This window comes from Lagenorhynchus albirostris, chromosome 17, assembly GCF_949774975.1.
Source record: "Lagenorhynchus albirostris chromosome 17, mLagAlb1.1, whole genome shotgun sequence".
Lineage (NCBI taxonomy): Eukaryota > Metazoa > Chordata > Mammalia > Artiodactyla > Delphinidae > Lagenorhynchus > Lagenorhynchus albirostris.
In genome coordinates this window covers 17,514,867-17,541,556 of record NC_083111.1, presented here as the reverse complement: position 1 = coordinate 17,541,556, position 26,690 = coordinate 17,514,867, and the positions used below count along the sequence as shown (strand labels likewise).

The following is a 26,690-nucleotide window of genomic DNA, read 5'->3' as shown; positions in this document are numbered from 1 at the left end:
CATAGTGGCAGTTTCTGGAAAAGATAAAGGGAACTTAACTGGAATGTAATACTGTTTTTTCTTTTTTTTGTTTTTTTTTTAAAGTAAGACAAAGCAAACATAGAAAGTGTTAATTTCAGTTCTGGGTGATAAGGGCATGGTCATTTGTTAAATTATTCTTTCTATTTCTTTTCAAAGTTTCATTAAAAAAAGAAAAAGTTACTAAAACACAGTAGTTGGGAGAGCTAGTAATTAAACTTAGGACTTGATTCCCAAGTCTAGAGCTTTTTCAATTAATATGTTCCTTCAGAATGAGAAGGAAAAAAAGAAAGATCAAATGATGAAAAAGCAGATAAAATTTAGTTTCATAGCAATAAGAATAAGAATTATGTGTTTATGCTAAAATTTCTTGAGAGGAAAGGAAAGTTACAGGATCAATTAAAAATTATAATCTTATATTGTTTTAAATCTTTAAGCATGCTGTTATCATATATATGCATAGAGAGCAATTTAGGTACTTAGGAAAAAAAGTTACCTTAATTTACTGTTTAAAATGTGATACATATTTCTGTTGCATGTAATGGAAGACTTCAGGTGATTTGAAATTTTTGTATAAAATTCATGAAAATAATTTAATCCAAATATACAATCTGATTTCAATCTAAAAAATTCAGAACTAGTTTTTCTTCCATTTTGTAAAGTCGTTCTTCACAAAAACTTTACAGCCTTTTTATTTACAGCTTCTCTCCAAGATAAAATGGCAAACCCCAAAGAGAAAACTCCAATGTGTCTGGTAAATGAGTTAGCCCGTTTCAATAGAGTCCAACCCCAGTATAAACTTCTGAAAGAAAGAGGGCCTGCTCATTCGAAGGTAAGGTTTTGAAGAGAGGTGGTGAGACATGCTTATCAAAGTCTATCAGATTTATCATCTCAGGTTTTAATTGTGCTTTTTTGGGGGGAGGGGGTAGTGGATGGCGTAAAGGCTCTTAGTTCTCTATCAAAAATATTTTGCACTCTGTAACTAAACAATTTTATAGCTCATTATGGTTTACAGAGCTCTTTCAGAGGCAGTACTTCATAAAAACCTTAATGAAACCACATGAGACATGGATTTTTGATTTCCTTTTAAGAAACTCAGGCACGGAAAAGTTTAGTAACTTGCTTTATAGTTCATGAGTGCCAGTGCCAGCACTTGAACACGTATTCTGTGGCTCCCAAGTACTGTGCTTTTTCCATGACGTAGTAACTGCGAACAGAAAAATGGATACAGAGTAAAATACAACAACGTTACTTAGTGAGATGTCTTTTCCAATATGATTTTTAATTTTAAGAGTCACCATTTATAAAATTTGTATATACCAGTTTTGTTGTTATCTATGTATTCAGTTATAATATTCTTTTAAATGGAAAATTGATTTATATTTTTATATAGCCTCACACATATATGTTTTTACGTATACATGTTGCAAAGAAATCTATGACTGATGCATTTATGTTTGAGCTCTATTAATCTGTTTTTAAAAACTCAGTTGTGCACAAATTTCCTTGGCACATTTTTAATCTTGGATATTGGAGATTATGATAATGATTATAAATTTTTGTATACAGTGTGGAAGCAATTGATTCTCTAAAAGTTGGTTCATCTTCATAAAGCACAGGATTATTATTTCTAGCATCTCCTTCAAAGTAAGGAAAATAAGATGAAACTGAAATCCATCAATTTTATTCCATATTAGAGGCTTTTATGAAGGATTTCTGGGCAGCACTTTAATTTGTTCATAATATTTTTTGTTCAGAGAAGAAGGTAGTGGCCTTGGTCTACCTGTCTAGTCTTATACCCTGATCCTCTTCCATTCCTGTTAATCATATCTATTTCATACTCATTCTTTCTGCCCTTAATCATGTTGAACTGTTTTCATTTCTTATAATGTCTCATGTTTTTTCACATCTGTCAGGTTTGAACACACATCTCACGTCTTTCAAACCTTTGTGAAACTTCTCTGCTCCTTCCGCTGGGCCTCCAGCAGGTTCCGACTTTCTTAGTTGTAGTCATTACTGTGCTGTGGTACCATGGTATTTGTTGGTCATTATTATTGTATGAGACTGAGCTTATTTAGGGTAAGAAATATTTTATTCTTCTACAGTTCATGGTTCCTGTAGTATGTGTCCTCTTTGCTTCTCATGGCCAATTCCAGGTGTTCTTCCTTGAGATAGACCCCCAGGTTTGAATTTCATGTTAATAGACTGACCCCCAGTGTAACATCACGGTAGTCGTTTGCTGACCTCTGGGTGATTCCATCACATTTCTCACGGCTCACTTTCACTCTCTACAATACTCATCCTGTTTTAATTTTTGATGATATCATTGTCTAAATGATGGTTGTTCCAACATGCTGACATTTCAGTTTCTTGCATGTCTCCAATTATGTTGTCTTCCACTCCTTCAGCCACTCATTCCTGTGATCACATTCTTGATTTTTTTCATTACCAATAACTGCAAGAGCCTGCATAATTATAATCTCAAGCATTCATTCGTCTCTGGCACCTACTTCATTCCCTCTAGTGGTCTGACTTCAATAGTCCTTTCACACCACAGATCCATTGATTCCACCACCGTTTTACTATTTCTTACTTCCCTCAGTCCTCACATGTTTATCTAGCTTAAATTCCATATGCTTTGTATGTACCCTCAACTCTCTTCCCCCCTTGGTTAGTACATGCTTAGCAAAATCCCAACCCAAATCCCAACTCTGCTTCCCTTCTGAGTTACCGATGAACGACTTGTAGAGGCCAACCCCTCTGTTTCTGTACTAAATCCCAACCCTTCTCACCTTTTCAAGGTCATTCCTCCAGCTTTCTCTCCCCTCCCCTCCCTTAAGTTTCTTCTGTGTCATTAAATTCCCCTTCTAATGCACCAGGTTTGTTGTGGTCCACATTCTTTTTTCTAGACAGTCCCAGATTCCTTTGGGTTTTAAGGAGATCTAGAGATCCCTTTGACAACCTACACCTACTGCTCTGGGTGTTTTGGTCATAGACCACACCATTTAGCCTGTTGCTCATTTTTAAAGAGTGAGTACTAGAATACTTAGCATATTCTTGAATGAAAGATAGTATTTATGAGTCTAAGTAATATTAATTAATAATTATTGTTAATATTAATTGGCTAGGTCTGGATCCTTTTTGTGGAAAGCAAAGTCCTTTGCATTTATGCATGTCTACCAGTGGTTTTAAGTGAGAGATAAACTGTATTTTAATGAAATAAATGATTATCTCTGGCATGAAAAATTTAAACCTAGGCCCAACTCATTAATTTTCTTGGGACATTAACCAGTTATATGGCAATTTCCATATATATACATATATATTTTATACACACACACACACACACACACACACACATACACATACATACACACATACACACACACTTACAGTAGTGGTTTTCAGCCTTGGCTATTCATTGGAATCACCAAGGGAGCTTTAAAAAATACTTATGCCTGAGTCTCACTCCCAGAAATTCTAATTTAATTGGTCTTGGATGAAGCCTAGACATCAGGATTTTTTTAAAGCTCTCAAATGACCCAGATGTGCATCCAGAGTTGAGAAACACAGGATAGAGATTAATGTCTTCAGGCTGGTATAGAATTGTCTTCTTATACATACTTCATGGGAGGTAGTGATCTATCTACATGCTTTCCTCTTTCCTCCATTGAGTCTTACAGAATGTGAACAACTTGTACAACTTTTGATGTGTGACTATTAAATAAAAGATTATATATATATTTAAGAAATTATTTATTTATTTATTTTTGGCTGCGTTGGGTCTTAGTTGCTGCGCACAGGCTTTCTCTAGTTGCGGTGAGCGGGGGCTACTCTTTGTTGTGGTGCTCGGGCTTCTCATTGCTGTGGCTTCTCTTTGTTGCGGAGCACCGGGTCTAGACATGTGGGCTTCAGTAGCTGTGGCACGTGAGCTTCAGTAGTTGTGGCTCGTGGGCTCTAGAGTGTAGACTCAGTATTTGTGGTGCATGGGTTTAGTTGCTCCGCGGCATGTGGGATCTTCCCGGACCAGGGATCGAATCTGTGTCCCCTGCATTGGCAGGCAGATTCTTATCCACTGCGCCACCAGGGAAGCCCTAAATAAAAAATATTTTAATGTTTGCCTTGTCCCCTTTTGTTTTTATACTCACTTGTTAATTGAACTCTGAAGTAATTTGTTACACTTTATATTAACGTGAATTACTATGACATTGCTGTATCTCTTAAGTACCTAAATCCAGTTCTTTATTTTTCCTATGAATTGTTTTGATTTTCTCAAATCTCAGAAGGCTATTATAATATAGAGTATAAGGAAGAGAGCCATGAATAACATAAAGTGGTATTTTCTTTTTTTACTTTATTTCCCTATTTTGATGAGTTGTGTATGTGCATGGCTAAGTGTTAAGAAAGCTGCTCTCGTACTGACACTTTGAGAAGGTTTACTTTGGAATAGATATCACTGAGGGAGGCAGTATTACCCAGTGGCCTTGAAGCGAAGTGTTTTTTTTTTTTTTTTTTTTTAATTCTTGCTAGATTTCCCAAGCGTGATCTTTGCCCTGCATTATCCAGCTTGTGTGGCCTTGAACAACTAATTTAGAATCTCAGCTTTCTCATCTGTAATTTGAGAACTATGATACCTATTCTAGTGTAGTATAATGGAATGATGATTTGTAAATTTTCAGCAATTATGTTAATGATGGAGGTACCCAGATAATTGTCTCATTGCATGTTAGTTGTATATAGGATTAAAAAATCCTTGGTGAAATGTCTATTGAGTATTTATAATATGACAGACACTGTTCGTTATTGGAGCTTTCTACTCTGCTGTTTCCTGCGATGCCTCTCTTTGTATACTCTGGATTCAAGTCCTTTATTAGATATGTGCTTTGCAATTATTTCTGCTTCTTTGTGGCTTATCTTTTTTTAACATTGTCTTTTGAAGAGCAGTAATTGTTAATTTTGATGAACTCCAGTTTATCCATTTGTTCTCTTATAGATTTTGCTTTTGGTATTATATCTAAGAAATCTTTGCCCCATTAAAGGTCGTAAGATTTTCTTCTGTGCTTTCTTCTGGATGTTATATAGTTTAAGTTTTTACATTAGGGTCTTATATTTAGATCTAATTGCCAGTTTGAGTTAATTTTTGTATATGATGAGTTATGGAACAAGATATATATATATATTTTTTGCATATGGATGTCCAGTTGTTGAAGAGATTTTCCTTTCCTTACTGCATTGCCTTGGCACCTTTGTCAAAAATCAGCTGTCCATGTATATGTTTGTTTATTTCTGGACTCTGTTCTGTTCTGTTGGTCTATTTTCCTATCTTTATGCAAATACTATGCTGTTTTGATTACTGTAGCTTTATAATCTGGTAGTACCAGCCCTCTAATTTTGTTCTTCATTTTCAGAGTTGTTTTGGCTATTCAACATCCTTTGCATTTTCATATGAATTTTAAAGTCAGCTTGTCCATTCTATAAAGCACCTTGCTGGGATTTTGAATAGAATTGCAATTAATTTATAGCTCAATTTGGGGGAAACTAACATGTTAGAAAAACTGAGTCTTCCAACCTATGAACAGAGTATCTCTTACTTATTTAGATATTCTTTAATTTCTGTCAACAGTATTTTGTAGTTTTCAGTGGACAGGTATTTCTCATCTTTAGGTTTATCTCTTTCATATTTTTGATGCTACTTTAAGTGGTATTGTTTTTCAAATTTCAATTTATAATTCTTATTAAGAATTGCTAGTATATAAAAATACACTGATATTTTTCTGTTTTATATATTTTATTTTATACATATTAAAGCATTGAAATATATGTATAACATTTGTGTATAAATATACACATATGAGTATGTAGAATAAAAGTGCAAATACAGAAATCAGAAAATTCCTACTTTTTCCATTGTAGGTTAACTTTATTTGATACTGTGAAATAGTGCTAAAAATAACTGCCTCTCTAATATAGGGAATCTGCATAGTGCCTAAGAATTTAGGAGAGAGAAATATATCAGATTACTTTTTTTTCCTAAAAATTTTTAATACAATTTTTAAGGTTACTTCCATTTACAGTTATTACAAAATATTGGCTATATTCCCCATGTTGTACAATACATCCTTGAGCCTATCTTACACCCAGTAGTTTGTACCTTCCACTCCTCCATCCTTACATTACCCCTACCCCGCTCCCTACTGGTAACCACTAGTTTGTCTTCTATATCTGTGAGTCTGCTTCAAAAATACACTGATTTTTCTATATTGATCTAGCATCTTGCAGTCTTGCTAAACTCACTTATTAGTTCTAGTAGACTTTTTCTTTCTTTTTTTTTTTAAGATTCTGGTCGGTGTCCCACAAGCTATTTGTAAATAAAGACAGTTTTAAATCTTACTTTCTAATCTGAATGTCTTTTATTTATTTCTCTTGCCTAATTGCATTGTCTAGAACTTACAGTGCAATGTTGAATAAAAGTAGTGAGAGCAGATATCTCTTAACTTGACTTTATGGGCAGACATTCAGTTTTTCTTCATTAATTTTGATGTTAGATGTAGCTTTTTCTGTAGATGCCTTTAATCAGATTGAGGAAATTCTTTATTTTATTTTTTTATTATTACTTTTTTGCTGAGAGTTTTAACATGAATAGATGTTGGTTTTTGTCATATGGTTCTTCTACATTGATTGAGATGGTCATGATTTTTCCATTTTTTTTAAAAATTTTTCCATTTTTAATCTCTTAGTATTGTGAGTTACATTGACTGACTCTGAAATGTAGAATAAACCCTTGCCTTCCTGGGATAAAATGCTTGGTTATAAAGTATTATCTCATTTCTATATTGATAGATTCCATTTGTTAATATTTTGTTGAGGATTTTTATGTTTATCTTTATGAGAGGTATTGGTGTGTAGTTTTATTTTGTTTTCCCTGGTAGTATCTTATTCTGGTTTTGGTATCAAGGTAACGCTAGCTTCATAGAATAAGTTGAGAGGTGTTCCTTCTGATTCAAGTTTTGGGAAGAGTTTTTGTAAATTGGCATTATTTCTTCCTTAAATGTTTGGTAGAATTTATCATCAGAACCATCTGGGCCTAGAGTTTTCTTTGTGGAAAGATTTTAAATTACAGATTGAATTTCCTTAACATGTATAATGCGTTCAGGTTACCTGTTTCTTCTTGAATGAGCTTTAGTAACTGTGGCTTTTAAGAACTTAGGTTGTTGAGTTTATTGGCATAAAGTTGTTAAAAAAATATTCCCTTGTTTCTTTTTAATGTTTTATGAATCTGTAGTGATGTCACCTCTCTCATTCCTGATACTGGTAATTTGTGTCTTATCTTTTTTTCATGATTAGTCTGCACAGAGTTTACAAATTTTATTGATCTTTGTGAAGTACCAGCTTCTGGTTTTATTTTTTTTTTCTCTATTATTTTTCTATATTTATTTTCTTATGTTTGCTTTTATGTTTATTACGTTTTTTCCTATTTACTTCAGGTTCGAGTTACTCTTTTTCTGGTTTCTTCAGATTAAAGCTGAAGTTAACTTACTTGAGACCTTACTTCTTCTCTAGTGTAGGCATTTAGTGCTAGAAATTTCCCTTTAGTACTGTTTTAGCAGTGTCATCTTTTGAAATGTAGAGTTTTCATTTTCATTCAGTTTAAAATACTTTCTATTTTCCCCTTGGTTTCTTCTTTTACCCATAGGTTATTTAGAAATGTGTTACGTAGTTTCCAAATATTTGGAGATTTTCCAGAGATCTTTCTGTTCTTATTTTCTAATCTAATTCCATTGTGTTCAGAGAGCATACTGTTCATCACTTGACTCCTTAGAATTTGTTGTGACTTGTTTTATGGTCCAGAATATTGTCTGTCTTGGTAAATTTTTTGTGAGAAATTGAGAACAAATGTATATTTGTTCTTCTTGGGTAGATGTTTTAAAAACATTGCAGTCAGGTTATGTTGGTTGATGGTGTTGTTCAGGTCTACTGTATTCTTCCTGATTGCTTGGTCATTGTTATATCAATTATTGGGAGAGAGGTATTGAATCTCTGACTTTAATTGTGGATTCTTTATTTCTCTTTGCAGTTCTGTTAGTTTTTGCTTCATGTATCTTGAAACTCTGTTATTAGTCGCCCAAGTGTTTAGGATTGTTAATCCTCTTCTTGATTAACTGGCCCCTTTATCGTTATGAAATGACCTTTGTTATCACTGGTAGTAGTCTTTGCTCTGGAATCTACTTTGTCTGATATTTATATAACCATTCTGACCTTTCATTGCTTTATGTTATCATGATAAAGTTTTTTCTATCCCCTTGCTTTTAAACCATGTGTCTTTATAGTTGAGGGTAGCATACAGTTGGATTTTGTTTTTTTTATCCAGTTTGACAATCTCTACATTTCAAATGGCATTTACACAGTTTTGTTTTAATTTTCATAACCATTCTCTGTGTTCTTATTACCCCACTTTCACTAAAGAAGTAAGAAAACAGAGGGAAAGAATTAACTTCCCTAATGTTACACATAGTAAATGGTGGATTGTGACTTCAGCTCATAAACAGTATGTCCCAGGAGTCCTACTCAAAATTATCAAATTTTTATTGTAGTGGGACTCTTTTTTTTCTCTCCAGTTTTATTGAGATATAATTGACATAAAATGTTGTATTAGTTTTAGGTGTACAATGTAGTAGGATTCTTAAGAGGTTTCAGAAAAGCAGAGGATTGACTTGGATGCATTTGCATTTTATAGAATGTTCATGTTGGTGATGGCGCGGTTTGTGGGATCTTAGTTCCCCAACTGGGGATCAAACCCAGGCCTTGGCAGTGAAAGTACGGAGTACTAACCACTGGACCACTAGGGAATTCCTAAGAAGGATAGTTTGAATGGGAAAGTCTTATGTTAAAGGAGTGATATTAGGATGGTCTTACAGTAATTCAGGAGAGGGATACATTGATACTCTTCACTAAGATATTGGCAAACATTACAAAGAAAGGCCAGATCTGAAAAATATTTTTGAGGTTGAATCAACTGGATGCAGGGGAGAATGCAGAGAGAAATGGAGCAGGCAAGGAAGACCATTCAAAGGTGTCTGGCCAGTGAGACTGGGAAAGTGATGACATCTGGAAGATTAGGAGGCAGGAAATCTGAGTTTATAGGGGCTTTAGACTAAGGTGGTGACAACAGAAATAGCAAAGAACAGTTTTGAGGTGTTGTTAAATAAGTCTTAGGAAAACAAGGATAAACAAAGAAGCTATTGAGGTTTTGAACCTGAATTAATGGAAGAATAATGGCTGGAAAATTCTGGAGCATGAACTGATTTGGAGGAGAATGGGAGAGAGAATGTTTTCTTTGTGGCAGAGTTCTTTGTTATATACTGTAAGTTGAAAGCCAAAAGACCTGGTCATTGAAAAGTCGTTTTAAAATCGGGGGTCAATGAATTAAAGATATGTTTTAGGTAAAAATTTTAAACTGAATCAGAATAAAAGAAAAATTATTCACTTTTAATAAATATGTACATATTTTGAATTTCAAATGCTTATAAATATTTTCAACTCTGTATTTTGAAAAATTGAAAACCTACAGGAAAAACTGAAAGAGCAGTATAATGGATCTTTCAGATTTACTAATCATTCAGTTATTTACTGCATTGCTACATTTACTTCTCTTCTTGCTCTTCTGTATAAATACATACTTTTTCCTTGAACAATTTGAAAATAAATTTCAACCATCATGACATTTTATCCTTAAATACTTGTATATCTATCTTGTAAGACCAAAGACGTTCTTCTTCATAACCATAGTACTATAATCACTCAAGAAATTTAAACTTGACTGAGTTTGTTTAGTATATTATAGTCTATAGTCAAATTTCCCTGGTTGTTCTCTAAATGCCCTTTATACTTTTCTTCCCAGTACGAATCCAGTCAGGGATCATACATTGTACTTTATTACACCCCATCATGTCTCTTCAGCATCCTTTAATCTAGGACAGCCCCCATGCATTCTTTTGTTGGGTTTTTTCTTTCATAATATTGACAGTTTTGAAGAGTTTAGGTCAGTTGTCTTATAGAATATACCATAACCCAGATCTGCCTGATTGTTTCTCTATGACTAGATTCAGGGTAAACATTTTTAGCCAAGAATGCTACATACTTCTCATTGGATCATATCAGGAGGCACATGATGTCCCTTTGAATGATTATTGATGATGCTAACTTTAATCACTCTGTTGTTAAAGGTATTTTCTACCTGATTTCTTTCCTGCAAAGACATTTACTTCTTCATAATTAATAAGTATTTTGAGGTTCATACCTTGTATTCCTACAAAGTAGTAAACTGTCTGTGGAGTAAAACAGCAGATTGTATGTGTATCCTGTAACTTGATCCTAAATTTTAAAGGTGAACAATAGGTTTTTGGATGCATATGGAAATCCGGTGTAAATGGAATGTTAGGATGTGCAAGGGGAGGGGTGGGTGTGAAATGAAGATGGACAGGTAGCTCCTTTGTGCCGTGTTACAAGGGGAACAATCGAAGGTTTTTAACCTGGCGTTGTTTGGAGTGATGCAGTTGGATTTGAGTTTTCAAGATAGTTCGATTTAGCAGCAGTCAGTTGGCTTAGATATATTATTATATCTAAGCTAAGATACATCTAGTGTAGCAGTGTCACTGGCAGAGAGAGGAAGGAGATTTGAGAAATATTCATGAGGTTAAAATTGACTGAATTTGGTGACTGGTTAAAGGTTGGTTGTGGAGGATTGAGAGTTCCTTGATGACAGAATATTTAATAGGATTTCCTGACTCACTGACTAGATTGTGCTAGGTATAAAGTTTAAGGAATTAGATTTTGTAAAAGTTACAGAGACACAGACCTTTTGGATTCTCGTATAGTTTCTCTTACTCTTTGTTCTTATTCTACTTTTTTGAAGACTGACTGACATTAACAGTATGATTCCATTTAGGGAAGCGATTTCTTCTTGATACATTCTACCCAACATGTACACTTAGAGCTGCTGTTAAGCCTTTGGATAGAACAGAATTTGGCACAATCTCTTAAAATTCGTTCACTAGTTAGAATAAGATTTTTGTTGCAAATGATCTGTAAGCTCAACTCTTGCTCTAAAATTTTGATTCTGTAGTGTATTATCTATTTTTCTCTCAGACAGCACACTTTATTTCCTGAAAAATTTCAATGTTTTCTTTGTCTCTGTATGTTTTTCCAAGATGTTCTCAGTGCAGCTGAGTCTTGGGGAGCAGACATGGGAATCCGAAGGGAGCAGTATAAAGAAGGCCCAGCAGGCTGTTGCTAACAAGGCTTTGACTGAATCTACGCTTCCCAAACCAGTTCAGAAGCCGCCCAAAAGCAGTGTTAACAATAACCCAGGTATGGCCCTGACTCGTTTCCTCCTGTTGTCATCTTCTGCATGTGCTGTTCTCTGTATTTTCCTTCATACAGGCCCATTGCATAGTCAACAGGTATTGACAGCACAGCTGGTAAAGACAGCCGAATAATAACTGAAGGTGAGAGAATGAAGACGGTAATTGTAATTATTTTAAAAATTTGCTTTAGTGGATACTCTAAAGGTGCATTATTTACTTTTTATGTGTGATAAAAAGACATTTGGATACAAAGAACAGAAAATAGGACTGAGTTTGTTTTTCTAAAGCAGAGATAGAAATGATCAGTTTCTCTTTCTAAATGTATAATATATAATTTAATAATTAAAAAGTTATTCTTTATTTTAGTTTAATAGAAAATTATAAAATTAGCCCTAAGCATCTTATTATTTTATTTGTTTATTTGTTTTATTTGTTTTATTTATTTATTTGTTTTATTTATTTGGTTGCCATTTACATTTAGAACATTCATATGGAGTTTAAGAAACCCACAAATCCGAAAAACCCACCTGTGTGTAATATACTGCTAAGTAAATGAGTGTTCTAATTTTAATCTCCTAAGAATAATTTTAAAAAGTTGTTCTAATTGCATGCAGTACCAAAAACATTATGTGTCCAGTTATCTCTTGGGAAGCGCAAACCTGTATCAGACACAGTGCATGAATTGGTAGGCTCAAATTAATGAAGTTCCGTAAGTTTAGTGCCAGCCCTGTGTCCATTTACTCATCTGTTAACCTATTAATGCAAGTGGCTACCTTCTGACCGATACTGCTTTAGATGGAGTACTTTTGTGACGGAGTGAAAAAAGACACTTGCCTGCCGGCAGCGACTCTGTAGTCTGTTTAATTATAGTTCACGTGCTTATGGTCAGAGTCAGGTCAGACACTTCTTTCCCACATGGCATGTGGTAGGTAGACAGTCTCCTCTTGCAAGGACTGCCTTTTCCAGAACTCCATGACTTTCCTAGTAGTAGTCCTTTTGCATCTGTTCAGCTGATTCCAGTATTTATCAAGTATGGGTAAATAAGCAAAAATATTATTATAATAAAAAAAATCAATTCAGCTTGAAGCTGGTAAGAGACTGTCTACTTTCTTAACTTTTAAAACTCTCTTCAGATTACTGGTTGATCATTAGCACCACACCACCACCGCCTCTATTAAGCATTTGTTTGAATATATCTAAGAGTTATAAACCATTGTCCTTTGCTGTGGGGATTTTAGTCATTTACATAAAACATGTAACTCAGTGGTAAAGATTAAGTACCAAGTGAGTAATAATAGGCATCGGTATTATAAGTAATGATAAACATGGACTGAAGTAGTTGAGGTGAGATGTAGGTCATGACTAGAGAGTAGGCACGCACGTATAGAGGAGAGAAAAGAATATTCCAGGCTGAGGGAATACGATGAGGAAAGACATTGGAATAGGAATCTGGATGATGGGTTTTGCAAAAAAAAATTTTTTTGTAGACGGTTTTTAATTAGAGCAGGTTAAGTGGCTAGTAAGAGGCAAGATGAGAGATGTAGTTAGAAAGTAGGTTGTGATGGACTTGACTGCAGCTTTAGGAGATAAATTTTATCCATAGTTTGGATTAATTTTCACGAGCAGGTGGATGATGTGTTTAAAAGAGCAGTTTAGGAAGTTGAGTTTGACATGTGAATGGAAGGTGGAAAATACCAAAAGCAAAATCAGTTAGGAAACCACTGCCATAGTTTACGGGTGAAGAAAGAAAAGAAACACATGTGCATGGAATGCTGTTGCCCCCTCCTCTGCTGGAATATTGGCGCGGCAGTTGGAATGGACAGAAGGACAAGTGTCCATTTGTGTTGTGTGCTGAGCTTTGGGTCAGGTCCACTTCCAAGGGTTGTAGCCGGAGGTAAACTAGCAAAGGAGCCAGAGGAAGGAAACAGGAGAGTCTGGCTTCCTGGCCTTTCAGACCAGTGGAGATAAGAGTTTCCACCGTGGAATGTTGCAGTGAGCTGACAGAACGAGTAGATTTTGGGGGGTAAATTTTGATTTTATTTATTTTTATTTTTTTGTATGACATTTTACACGTTTATTCACTGTTGAGGTAAATTTTTAAAATAAAGCCTAATATTATGTTCTGGCAAGTGCACAGATTATGGTTGTTGAGCCTTGATGGCGTTTTGCACTGTGAACACTTTGCAGGCTTTACCAGTGCCTCAGAAGCCTCCCTCATGCCCTCTTTTAGTGGTTAAACATCTCCAAAGGAACCACTCTTCTTCTCTCTGTCATTCTAGATTTGTTGTGCCTGCTTGTTGGAATCATGCATCATACTTTTTTGTGATAGCTTGTTTTTCTCAGTGTCATGTTTGTGAGATTCATTGTGTTGTGTGTTAACAGTCTAGTATTTCTTTGCTATGTAGTATCCCACTGCATGGATATACCACAGTTTACTTATTCATTATACTAATGGTGGACATTTGGGTTGCTTCTAGTTTGGGGCTGTTAGAAGTAAGATTGCTATGAATATTCTTGTATGTATACATTTTTGTTGGCTGTGTAGCTAGGATTGGAATTGTTGGGTCGTAGGTTTTGCATGTTTTCAGTGTTAATACATAATGTCAAACATATCACATTTCACTCCCACTAGCAGTATATGAGAGTTTTCCACATCCTTGTCAATATGGGGTATCTTAAAATTTCTACCTGTTCTTCTGGGGATATGGTGGTATTTCACTGTGGTTTTAATTTGCATTTCCCTAATAATTAAAGTGATCACCTTTTCATATGCCTGTTGCCATTAGGATCTTCTCTGCTGTTGATATATTTTTCCTGTTAAGAAACTGCCTTGTCAGTTTTTAAATTTTTTCAATTTTTTATTGACTTATAGGGTTCTTACGTATTCTGGATTAATATACTTTGTCAGATATGTGTATGGCAAATATCTCCATATTCCTAATGGTGCATTTTGATGAACATAAATTTTTATATTAATAAAGTCTAATTTATTAGTCTTTTCCCTTATGGTTAGTGCTTTTTAAAAATTGAAGTCTAATTGACATATAGCATTATATTAGTTTCAGCTGTACAACATAATGATTTGGTATTTGTATATGTTGTGAAATCACCAGAATATCTCATTAACATCGGTCACCATACATAGTTATTAAAATATTTTCTTTCTCATGATGAGAACGCTTTAGATATATTCTCTTAGCAACTTTCAAATATAAAATACAGTATGATTAACTATAATCACCATGCTGTATATTACATCCCCATGATTTATTTATTTTATAACTGGAAGGTTGTACGTTTTTGACCCCCTTCACCTATTTACACCTCCCCCCACTTCCCACCTCTGGCAGCCACCAATCTCTTCTCTGTATCTATGAGTTCTGTTTTTTGTGTTTTGTTTTTTTTAGATTCCACATATAAGTGAGGTCATATGGTATTTGTCATTCTCTGTCTGACTTATTTCATTTAGCATAATGCCTTCAAGAGCCATCCATGTTGTCACAAATGGCAAAATTTTTTTTTATTGCTATATAATAGTCCATTGTATATGTGTATCATCACCTCTTCTTTATCCATTCATCCATCAGTGGACACTTAGCTTGCTTCCATGAACGTGGGGGTGCATATATCTTTTCAAGTTAGTGTTTTTGTTTTTTCGGGATAAATGCCCAGAAGTGGAATTGCTGGAATGGTGGTACTTTTTTTGTGCTATTTAAGACATCTTTATCTCCCACAGAATTGTGACGATAACCTCATATTATTTTTAGAAGTTTTATTATTTTATCTTTTAAATTTAGATCTACAGTCTGTCAGGAATTGAGGTGTATATATGAGGTGAGGTAGGAGTCAAGACTTTTTTCTTCCTTTTAATATATAACTTAGCACTTTTATTGAAAAGACAATCCATTCCTGTCTGCACTGCAGAGGAGGGGAGATCCAGTCCTGACTTCACAGGAAGTAGATGGACCTTAAATAGTAGTTATGTCCCAGAGAGGAGTTAAATTTAGTACAGCATGGGTAATCTGCTGTTAATGAGGAGGATATCATAGAACTACTTTGCTTTCTCCTTCCTCTTATTTTTTTAGAAATAATTTCTTATACATATAAATTTTGTAGAAAGAGTACATAGAGCTCCCAGGTACCCGTCACTCAGAAATGGTTAACATTTCTGAACCTTTTGAGAATAAGTTATGGACATGGTGTCCCATTACCCATTATTTCTTAAGTACATAGACACTGTCCTATCAGGAAGTTAACATCGATTTGGTATCACCGTGTAATCCACAGACTCCAGTCACACTTCACTGATGGTCCCAGTTATGTCCTTTGTAAGACCAGCATCTAATCAGCATCATGGGCTTACTGTTTCTCTTCATTCCACTTCAGTCTGAAACAGTTCCTCAGTCTTTCTTGTTTTTTATGACCTTGACGTTTCTACACATCATTTGTAGAATGCCCCTCACTGGAGTTTGTCTGGTGTTTCCTCATGATTTATGCATTTTTAGCATGAATATCATCACAGAAGTGACCTGGGCTCATCTCGGTGTTTCATATCAGGAGACACCTGATACTGATTTGTCCCATTAGTGATGTCTTTTGTTTCTTGGTGAAGAGTATGTCTGCCAGGCTTCTGTATTGTAAAGTTAATTAATTTTAAGTATGTTTTATTATTAAATAATATAATTAACAAATATATTTTAAAATAAATTTATTTATTTATTGTTTATTTTTGGCTGCGTTGGGTCTTCGTTGCTGCACGCGGGCTTTCTCTAGTTGAGTAGCGGAGAGTAGCGGAGGCTACTCTTCATTGCAGTGCGCAGGCTTCTCATTGCGGTGGCTTCTCTTGTTGTGGAGCACGGGCTCTTAGGCGCATGGGCTTCAGTAGTTGTGGCAAATGGGCTCAGTAGTTGTGGCTCACGGGCTCTAGAGCGCAGGCTCAGTAGTTGTGGCGAATAGGCTTAGTTGCTCTGTGGCATGTGGGATCTTCCCAGACCAGGACTTGAACCCCTGTCCCCTGCATTGGCAGGCAGATTCTTAACCACTGTGCGACCAGAGAAGTCCCGAACAATTATTTTCTGAGGAGGTACTTTGAGACTATATAAACATTCTGTTCCTTGTCAAACTTTCTTTCACCTACATGAAGGACTGATGATTGATGATTATTGTCTGAATCCATGACTACTCTGAAGGTTGCCAAAGGGTGATTTTTAATTCCATATTCTTTTTCGATTTATTAGTTGGCATTCTACCCAAGAGCTTTCTTGTCCCTGTCATTTTTTTTGTTTGTTTATTTATATCACTATAGACTTTTGGATTTCTGTTTTACCTACAGGTTTAGGATCTACAATCGTCATTGTTTATTTTGATGCTCAAATTGTCCCAGATTTGGCCAGTGGTATGACCACTTCAAGTTGACTCCTGTGTCCTTCAGATAATTTCCTCATCATTCTTTGGGCATTTCTTTCTGGCACGATAAGATGTTCCTGGGTCATCTTGTGTTTTCCCTGCCCTGACTCCAATAATTTCTCCAAGAGCCCTGATTTATTGATTAATCAATTCATTCTTTCAACAAATATTTATTGAGTGACTACTATGTTCCAGGGACTTTTCTAACTTCCTACAAAGTTGTTTCTTTAAGTGTTAGTAATACATGGCTCCTTGAAAACTAGTTGTGGCATCTTGTTTTTAATCTGTCACATGATAGGAGTCCACAATTGTTGTTATATACGTTTGTATCTAATTAATTAGTCTTTTTTTATCATTGGTAAATATAGAAATTTCCTTTAATGTATCTAAAAACCACTAAAAACTGATTATGTGTTTACAGTGTCAACTCTATAGCCATAAAATACATGAGGATTCCTATGCAATGATGATCTTTATGCAACCTGGGTCTAACCATCACATGTTGAAAACAATGGTACTTAGCATTTCCTAGAGACAGCTCATAGTTTGAAGTTATTCTTTAAATGTTTTCTGTGAGAGCATTACTATGTAAGTAATGAGAGGTATGCACTTGTGGAGATGTCAGTCTCATTCTGTAGGAAACAGATGGAGTACTTCACTCTAAGGAGTTGAAACCTTCTCTGTGTGGTTTGTGCTTTTCTGCTTCTCTTCTACTCTCCTTCACAACACCAGTTTCTGGCATTTCTATGAAGAAAATGTACTGTAGCCTTACTTTCAAATGAGGAATTTGTATGAGATTATTTCTTTATTTAAATAATATGAATACAGTACTTTTACCTAGTTTAAAATGCAATTTTGGTGTGGATGGCAGACATAGTATATCCTACCAGTGCATTAAAATCATCTCACTGTTCATTTTCAAACACATTACTTTCCTGTTTATTGCCATACTTAAAGGATGAGGTCTTTCAAGCTTTTTTTTTCTTTTCTAGTTTTCCCATTTGAACTTTATCTATTTGTGCCTGTATGATTGTTGCAAAGTAGAATTCATAATGACATAAATTGTACAACTGATTAATCTGTTAATTAGTAAACTGAAATCTTTATGGAATAAGAAAAATGGAAACTTCTAAAGGCGTGGATGGCTCCTTGGTGTTAAAAATTATCTTTGGAGAACTGTTAGGCAGTTTTAACTTTACTTTTAAACATGAACCTACCCTCTGGCCTAGCAATTCCACTGCTAGGTGTATACCCAAGTGAAAAGAGCATATAGGTCTGCTGAGAGACTTACTGAAGAGTGTTCAAGGTGGCTTGATACTTAATAGCCTCAAACTGAAAACAACCCAGATGTCCCATCAAGGGCAGATTAGATAAACTGAGCGGAATGCTTTTCAGTGGGAAAGTTTGAAAGTGATATTCAACAAAGCATTATGGTGAGTGAAAGAAGCAAGACAAACTAATACACATTTAGATTTGAAGAATAGGCAAAACCAATCTATGATGACAGAAGTCAGAATGGATAACATGGGGAGGTGGGTATTGACTGGGTATTTCTGGGTGATGGAAATGTTCAGATCTTGATCTGAATGTTGGTTGTATGAGTGTTACATGTATAGTAACTCATGGAGCTGTATGCTTAAGGTTTGTACATTTTACTTATCCTTCGGTAAAATGCTGTAAGAAACAAAGAAAGAATCCCTTTGTGCTTGACTTACTCTTCCTCTGCCCTGAGTGTTTGTGTTAAATTTGGAGTTTGGACTAATTCGACTTACTACTTAACATGTTAGCTTTTCTTTGCTGTTTTTCTTATCCTTATCTTTTTCTTTTCTGCTTTCTCCTTTGTCCTCCCGCCTCCTTTATTTTTTCCTTTTTCTTAACCTTGGTTTAGTTCCTGTTCTTATTATGCTCTTCAGTGGTTTCATGTGAATTCTTTAGAGATGAGACATAAAATGAGCAGCTTATGACTCTTGATGGCTTGCTTATGACCTAGCAGCCAGTTGTGCATTTGTGTCAGGCTCCACCACTCCTCAGCTAGTACTTTGTGCCCCAGTTTCTCTGCTGCAGTAAGTGGATCCATTTTTGTTCATGATGAAGGGGAGTCTTAAATGTATGGTGCAAAAGGCATAATTCAAATGAAATAATACAGAATTTACATGAGAAATAAATTGTACTCTCTATAAAACCTTTAGATTCATTTTTGTGATTTGGAACATATATGTATATTTACTAAATAACCTTTTTCGGCACTGAAAATAACTTGACATAATAACTGTACATTGTGTGTTATATTTTATGGGATTTTTCAAACTTTTACAAAAGTAGAAAAGATAAGCTATTGAACATCCCTGTACTGGTTATCAGGCACAACAGTTACTCACACATCCCATCTTTGTTTCTCATCTCTCTGTCCTCTGAATTATTTTGAAACAAATCTCAGACATATCACTTCATCCATAAATGCTTCAGCATGTTATCTTTTAAGATTATCCACAGAAAGCATTACTTGTATTTACTGTTTTGTCCTGTTGTTGGTTATAGAAAAAACTCAAAATTTATTTTCATTAGATAAGTCCAAGAGTTACTGATGACCCTGTACATATTGCTAATTCTAGTTGCTTGATAACCAAAATATAACTTAAAATATTCACAGATGATAATGCTTTTAATGATTAAGTAGTTGTAAGCTTTCTGGAGTAAGGAACCTTGAAATTCAGTAGTTGCTTTATAATATCCAAACGAAGCCATCTATGAATCTTCTGTTTTCCTTGTTTTGAAACAGTGGGACTATAAAGTTGAATTTTTGGTCATTAATGTACAGAAAATGTTGCAGCAACCCCAAAGAGATTTCACTAGAAACGATTTTCCTGGTTATGTAGCTTGTTTATGCACCCCCTTAGAAAATCAGGCAGAAGGGCATCCACTGCCACCGTCTTCCATTGTAATTATATGTAAAATAAATATGGACTGCATGATTTATTATGGAAATATTTCACTTGTGTGCCTTTAATATTTCTTTTAAACAGGTAGTATAACACCAACTGTGGAACTGAATGGGCTTGCTATGAAAAGGGGAGAGCCTGCCATCTACAGGCCGTTAGATCCAAAGCCTTTCCCAAATTATAGAGCTAATTACAACTTTCGGGGCATGTACAATCAGAGGTTTGTATGTCTTCTTTGGTTTTGTTCTTATTTATTATTTTACGCATATTGTAAAAGTTTCTGAAACTCAAAAGGTATTTTTGTTGTAAAGAAAATTCACGTGGGGCATTTTGCATGGAATTTAGATACGTCAAGCTTATCAGGAATACTTAAAGTAATAAATAAAGAAAATTAACTTTTTCAGGAGCTGGTTGTTGCTGAGTCATAAGAGCCCTGTGTTTGCTGCACGCAGGACCATGTTTTAAAATCATTCCACAGCGTGGTGTGGGCTTTCCAGTTATCTTGCTCATTTAGTCACCAAGCAGATGCTTAGCTTAATTAGTGCTTTTCTTAATTTTTCCGCATACATTGCAAATATGACTGTTTATAACTTATAGGAAAGTTGTTAGAAGGACTTACTAAGTATTTCTGCACATTGAATAATTTTGTGATAGTTATAAGTGTAACAGAATTTTCTTTTGCAAGCATGGCAGAATTCTTTTAAAAAGTTCAGGGTTTTTTTTCCTGATCATTTATAAAAGTCATATAACTCATTGTTGAGAATGTGGAAATGCAGAAAGTTAAAAATACAAATAATTTGCGATCCCAGAATTAAACACCTTTAATATTTTGTTGTACCTTACATTCTTTTTATTCTTTGCATATAAATATATTTAACCAAATTGAAATTATCCTTTATATGCAATTTCTGTATTACTTTATGGAGGTATAATATATGAACAGTAAAATGCACAGATCTTAAATATACATCTTGACGACTTTATTTTATTATTTCATTTATGTATATATGTATTTATAGTCTATTTGATGACGTTTTTACATATTTATATCCTCCTGTGGTCACCACCCCATCAAACTCCAGAACATTTGCATCACCCTGAGAGTTTCCTCACACTTATTTGCACTTGATACACCTCCTCCCAGAAGTAACCGCTGTTCTATCACCATAGGTTAGTTTTGCCTGCCCTTGAACTTCTATAAATAGACTCATACAGTATCTATTCTTTTGTGTCTGGCTTTTTTCACTTCATATAATGGTTTTCTTGTTTTTGTTTTTTTGATTTTTTGAGATTCATCCATGTTGCATTTTTTGAGATTCATCCAGTTTTTGTTGCTGAATAATGTTTCTTTGTATAAATATATCATCATTTGTTCATTTTGAATATGCAGTATTGTGCCCTCTTTTCACTTTATACAGATAGCATTTTTCCTATCTTTAAGTAGCCTTTGAAAAATATTTTTGATGGTTATATAATGCTTCATATGGCTAGGGTGTACTCTACCAGTAGTTAAACAGGTATAAACAATGAATACTTGATAAGTATATAAAAAAAATACCTGTTTTTGATCATCTAGATTGTTCCTCCCCCCCCCCTTTTTTTTTTTTGCGATACCTGGGCCTCTCACTGCTGTGGCCTCTCCTGTTGTGGAGCACAGGCTCTAGACGTGCAGGCTCAGGGGCCATGGCTCATGGGTCCAGCCGCTCCACGGCATGTGGGATCTTCCCGGACCGGGGCATGAACCCGCGTCCCTTGCATCGGCAGGCGGACTCTCAACCACTGTGCCACCAGGGAAGCCCCTCCCCTTTTTTGACAATTATAAATAATGTTGCAGTAAAAATTATATCCAAGTTTTTGTTCACATCACTGATTATTTCCTTAAGATATATTACTATAAGGGGAATATTGGGTTAAGAAGAGTAATTTATTGATATTACCTGATTACATTAAAGCTTATACTAATTTCTTATAGTATGTTTTGTACTATTCTGACAACATTGAGTTTAAAACACATTGTCTTGTTTGATAGTTAAAAAGTGGTATGTTTAATTTTTTTTGCTTTTATTGATAACTTATGAGGCTCAGCAGTTTTTCAAATATATTAGTTACTTGTCCCTTTTGATTTGTCTATTTTAATTTGCTAATTTTTATTGCATTGCTTGATCAGTCTTCAAATGTTTATGTGTTGAGGGTATTAGCATTAAGTCTATTCTATTTGTTTGATTTTCCTGCTTTTAAAAAATTGGCTTTTAGTTTTGTGTTTGTTTTTAATGTACTACAGTTTTAAATGTTACATGGTCTAATCTATTAAATTTTTGGTGTAATTTCTCCCACTGCTTCTATGCCTAAGTAATTCTTTCTCATGTGTGATCAGATATTTGCTGATGCTTAAACATTTTTTCTTTTTAACTGAGGCATAATTGACATAACATTGTGTAAGTTTAAGGTATACAATATATTGATTTGATGCATTTATATTGCAGTAGGATTGCCATTGTAGTGATAGCTGATAACCTCTATCCAGTCACATATCATTTCTTTTAGTGTTGGGATGCTGATGCTTTTAAAATCATTTTGTATATTTACCGACCAATTATTACAATTCAGATATTAGGAGAAGTTACTTATCTAATCAACAGACAATCTAATACTTTTTGGAGTCTTGCTTGGTAGTGGAAAAATTGCCATTTAAGATCTAGTCCTATTCAAATTGTAAATGGTTCGTTTAAATATTGTTCAAGTTCTCTAAGAAAACCTTCTGCCTCTCCCCCCCTTCCTCCCCAATGTGTCTGGGGGGAATTTTCTTTATTGTCCTGGTGGGAAGGGAGGGTGCGGGCTCCTCTCGTCTTTGTGGTAATGTCTCTTGTCCACCAGGTAGCTGGTACCTCTCTTGCCTGCCCTGCTGAAACCTGCAGTTGGTGACTTGTAGTCCATCTTTTCCCCCCGGTAATGCTGTCAGAGAGTATTTACCATCTTCCCCTTGCTGTCTTGGCCTAAACTCTTAGCTCTGCTCGGCTCCTTTGGATGTTGTTCCAGTCTCACCCTCTTCCGTCTAACTCTGGAACATCCACTGGCAGGCTTACCAGCTCTCAACTTGGTGCCCACCCTGCATGGGAGGCAAGAGGGATACACTGTTTCTCTTATAGTCGCTTTATTTCTCTTTTTTCTGTTACATAACCACTGTCTTTCTCATCAGTCTGAGGTTACCTAATATAAATAAAACTATTTGCCTACTTGGTTACAACAGATAGGTAGGATCACCTGAGATAGGAGCACCTTGTCTGTTTTATACTTGAAAGATGTTTTACTTTTAATGTACTATAATGAAGACTCATGAGGATATTATATTTAAATGCTTATTGTATTTTGATATCTGTAGTCCGTTATTTGAAGTAAAGTTTTGATTAATGAACTCACTATTTTTAAATGAAAGAAATCTAGTTCTAAAACAGTGAAAAATCAGACAGTAATCTCTGTCCTGGGTAAGGTGACAATTTTGATGAAGACCTAAAGGAGCAGGGGGAATAAGCAGTGTGGATGTCATGAGAGAGGGGAGAACGTTCAGGCAGAAGAGACAGCAGCGCAGAGCCCCTGAAGTAGGCGTGTGCCTGGCGCGTTGATGCCACCACCAGGACGCCAGTGTGGCTGGAACAGAGTGGACCTGGGGGAGAGGAGTTCGGATGTGAGAATGTGACAGGGGTCTGGTGGTTTGGTTTGATTTTTTTTTTTTTTCTGTTTTAGATTTTCTGTTAAGATTGTTGTCATTTTTCCTTTGTTGGCAATTTCTAGTGTCAGGATCTGATTCCATGGATGTCATGAGGGCTGCAAGAATTTTTTAATGACTTCTCTAGAGGGTTGTACCTTAGGCCATTCCCATTTAATGGATCAAGTGGACTTTCCCTTCAGAATTTTGGAGAGTCTTTAGATCACAAAGGGTAAAAAGAAAATAAGGAAGTACTGGTAAGCTGCCAAAGCATGTTTCAACTTAAAAGCTCTCTGCTCACAAAAGGTCAGACCTACCCATTACTCACTAGGCTGTTAAAAGTATGGTTTCACATATGACCTTAATTTGCAGATGGCAACACCTGAATGCTTTACAGGGAATTTGGAGCCAAAGGTCAGAGGAGACATTCTTCTCCTTGTCAGACTCCACATGAATCAGTAGCTTCTTAATAAGGCAGGGACTGAAAGGTTAAGAAGTCTAAGAAACAAGTATCATTTAGAGGGATTTTTGAAAAGGTCTTTTCATTTTCCATTTAAAATAATATCAATTAATTAGATATTACCCATGCTGTCTTTTAATCTGTTCTTTCCTGATGAGGTGTCTCCACTTGAACTTATTCAAAGGCCTAAGGAGGAACTCATAAAAAGGTCTCCCTCCACCCCATTTTATGATGGCTGGAGAAAAAAGATTTCTCCATGAGCAAACTCTGTGGATACAACTCGGATTCTAAAATACCTGTGTCTCCCTTTGCTGCACCCAAGATGTTTGACAATGAAGATGTCCAGAAATCTTTTTCTTTCTCATTTGGGGCACTGTTCACTAATGACAGAGCACAAGATACAAAGATTGGAGAACAATCTTATGCTTTTGTTCTCCCATCTTTGTTATAAAAACTTACATACATTATCTCAAGGAGTAGAATGGCTGAAATCAGGCCTCCAACAAATAATTTATCATTTTTTGTATTCACAGATTAAAAAAGCATTATTGCATGGCTAATGGCCGGAAAGCCCTCTGATCTACAGATGCGGATTGCCAAAGGGCCACAACCCAAACTATATTATATGAGAATGGGAATTTCCGCTGTATGTGACTGGGAGGTCTCTTGGGGAAGTCTTCAGGCCTGGTTGATGCAGAGCTTTAGTGTTGTTTCTCCTCATTTTCCGTTTCTCTCTTTCTAGCTCTTGTCTCATTTTTCCTGTGCTTGACTTTATTTTCAAAGACACTCTCTTCCCTTTGCTGTACCTTATACGCTACATAGTCCTTAGACTTGTACTGGAGGAGGAACACATTTTTGTTTTGTTTTTGGATAGTTCTTAGAAAAGTTCCGAGTAGCCTGTTCATCCCAGAATTTGGGGATCCCAGAATTCATTCAGACCACATTTGGGATGAGGGGATACTTTCATTGACTAAGCTTGGGTTTGTGCCCAGCCTGGAGAAACAGGGTTTAGTCCCATCCAAACGGCTCTGCAGAGCACAATTATTTTATACGGTGGTTCCCTAAAGGCAAAGATTCAGAGGGAAAATCATTTCCATTATAGTCAGAACATTTGGTTCAAATCCTGGTTCTGATGCTTTCGGTTATGTGATCTCGGACAAGACCCTGGACCTCCCTTAGTTTCCTCATTTGCTAACTAGAAATAATACCAAATGAAAGGACTTTAGCAAGATTGCACTCATTCAGCAAACATTTACCTAATGCCTACTCTTTGCCGTGTGTTGTGTTAGATACTTTGATGAAAGACAATCTGATAGACCCTAGTCTGCTAGAAGAGGAAGGCAATGAAAAGAAACTAACACAGTGATAGATGCGTCCATTGAATGCTATGGAAACATTGAGAACAAGCAGGGCACTCAGTTTGGGGAATTAAAGAAGCCTCCCAGAAGGAATTGACACCTGAACTGAATCTTCAAGGTTAATGAGGCATAAGCCAGGAGAAGAAGGTAAGAAAAAGCAATCTAGATTTTGGGAACAATGGCAGGGAATCCTGAGAAGTGTAGTTTATTCATGGACTTGCAGGCAGTTTGGTTTGAGTGGAATGAAAAGGCTGAAGTTCAGGCAGGTCGATGATGTGGATGCCCTCAAGTGGCATGCCAAGAGGTTTAGATTTTATCCTGAAGCCGATTGGAAGCCTGCGAAGGATTTTAAGCTGAGCGATAAAATAATTGTATGTCTGTTTTAGGAATATTGCTTTCACAGTATGTGGAAAATAGTTTGGATAGGCTGAAAATTCAAGGGAGAAAGATGTATTACGAGGATGCTGTAATTCAGGCTTAATGTGATGAGAGCCTGGAATAGTGGGGATGGAGAGGAGGGGACAGCGTCTAGATATTTAGGAGGTAGACTTGGGGATTGATTTAAAAAATTTTTTTATAGTTAATTTTTATTGGAGTATGGTTGATTTATAATGTTATGTTTCTGCTGTACAGCAAAGTAAATCAGTTATACATATATACACTTTTTAAGATTCTTTTCCCAGATACGTCATTAGAGTGTATTGAGTAGAGTTCCCTGTGCTATTGTTATCTGTTTTATATATAGTAGTATGTATGTGTCAATCCCAATCTCCCAGTTTATCCCTCCCACCCCCAACTCCCCTTGGTAGCCATAAATTTCTGTGACTATTCTGTTTTGTAAATAGGTTCATTTGTAGGCATTGGTTGATAGAGGGTATTAAGGATGACTTTCACACATCTGGGTCACTGGTAATAGTGTTCACAATGAGAGGAGTTGGAGTAGATCTTTGGAAAGATGAGGGATTTGGTTTTGACTGTGTTGAGTTTAAATTGCCTGGGAGATATTTAGGAGGAGTCCATTTTATCATTCTTTAAAGCCTCACTGAAGGGCATTCGAAGATTATCTTTGGCTCTGAGGGTTTGTTGGAGGTACTTATGGGAGGAGGAACTTTAGGGTCTAGAGCTTTCAGAACAGGGATGTGTAATGTATCTTGGAGAAAATGGCATTGTTTAGGATACAACCTACGTTTGAGTGACACATCTGTTCTTCATTCATCTAGTATTTATACTTCTTTCCCAAAAGGATTTGGTTATATTAGGTGCCATCATTCAATCTGGAACAATTTCATGGCATGCGCCCATGCCAAGTGCCTCTTGTCCTCAGGTATGGTTGGTGTGTTCTATGTCAAAACAGTATTTGGTTGCCTTTGGCTAATGTGTCCAGTTCCTGGTCCAGTCACTTGTAGCTAGGTTAGTAAAGTAGTTTTCTCTCACCATGTGTAG

The 26,690-nt window shown here is 35.6% G+C and overlaps 1 protein-coding gene across 1 annotated transcript in view; it reads left to right on the top strand.

The window, feature by feature from the left end:
* The window catches only part of STAU2 (staufen double-stranded RNA binding protein 2), a 291,470-nt gene that overhangs the window by 31,375 nt on the left and 233,405 nt on the right, over nt 1–26,690 (top strand). Inside the window, exons 4-6 of the mRNA XM_060127718.1 lie at nt 720–850; nt 11,226–11,385; nt 19,811–19,946. Of these exons, the coding sequence (XP_059983701.1) occupies nt 720–850; nt 11,226–11,385; nt 19,811–19,946 (427 nt within the window). The remainder of the gene's footprint in view (nt 1–719; nt 851–11,225; nt 11,386–19,810; nt 19,947–26,690) is intronic.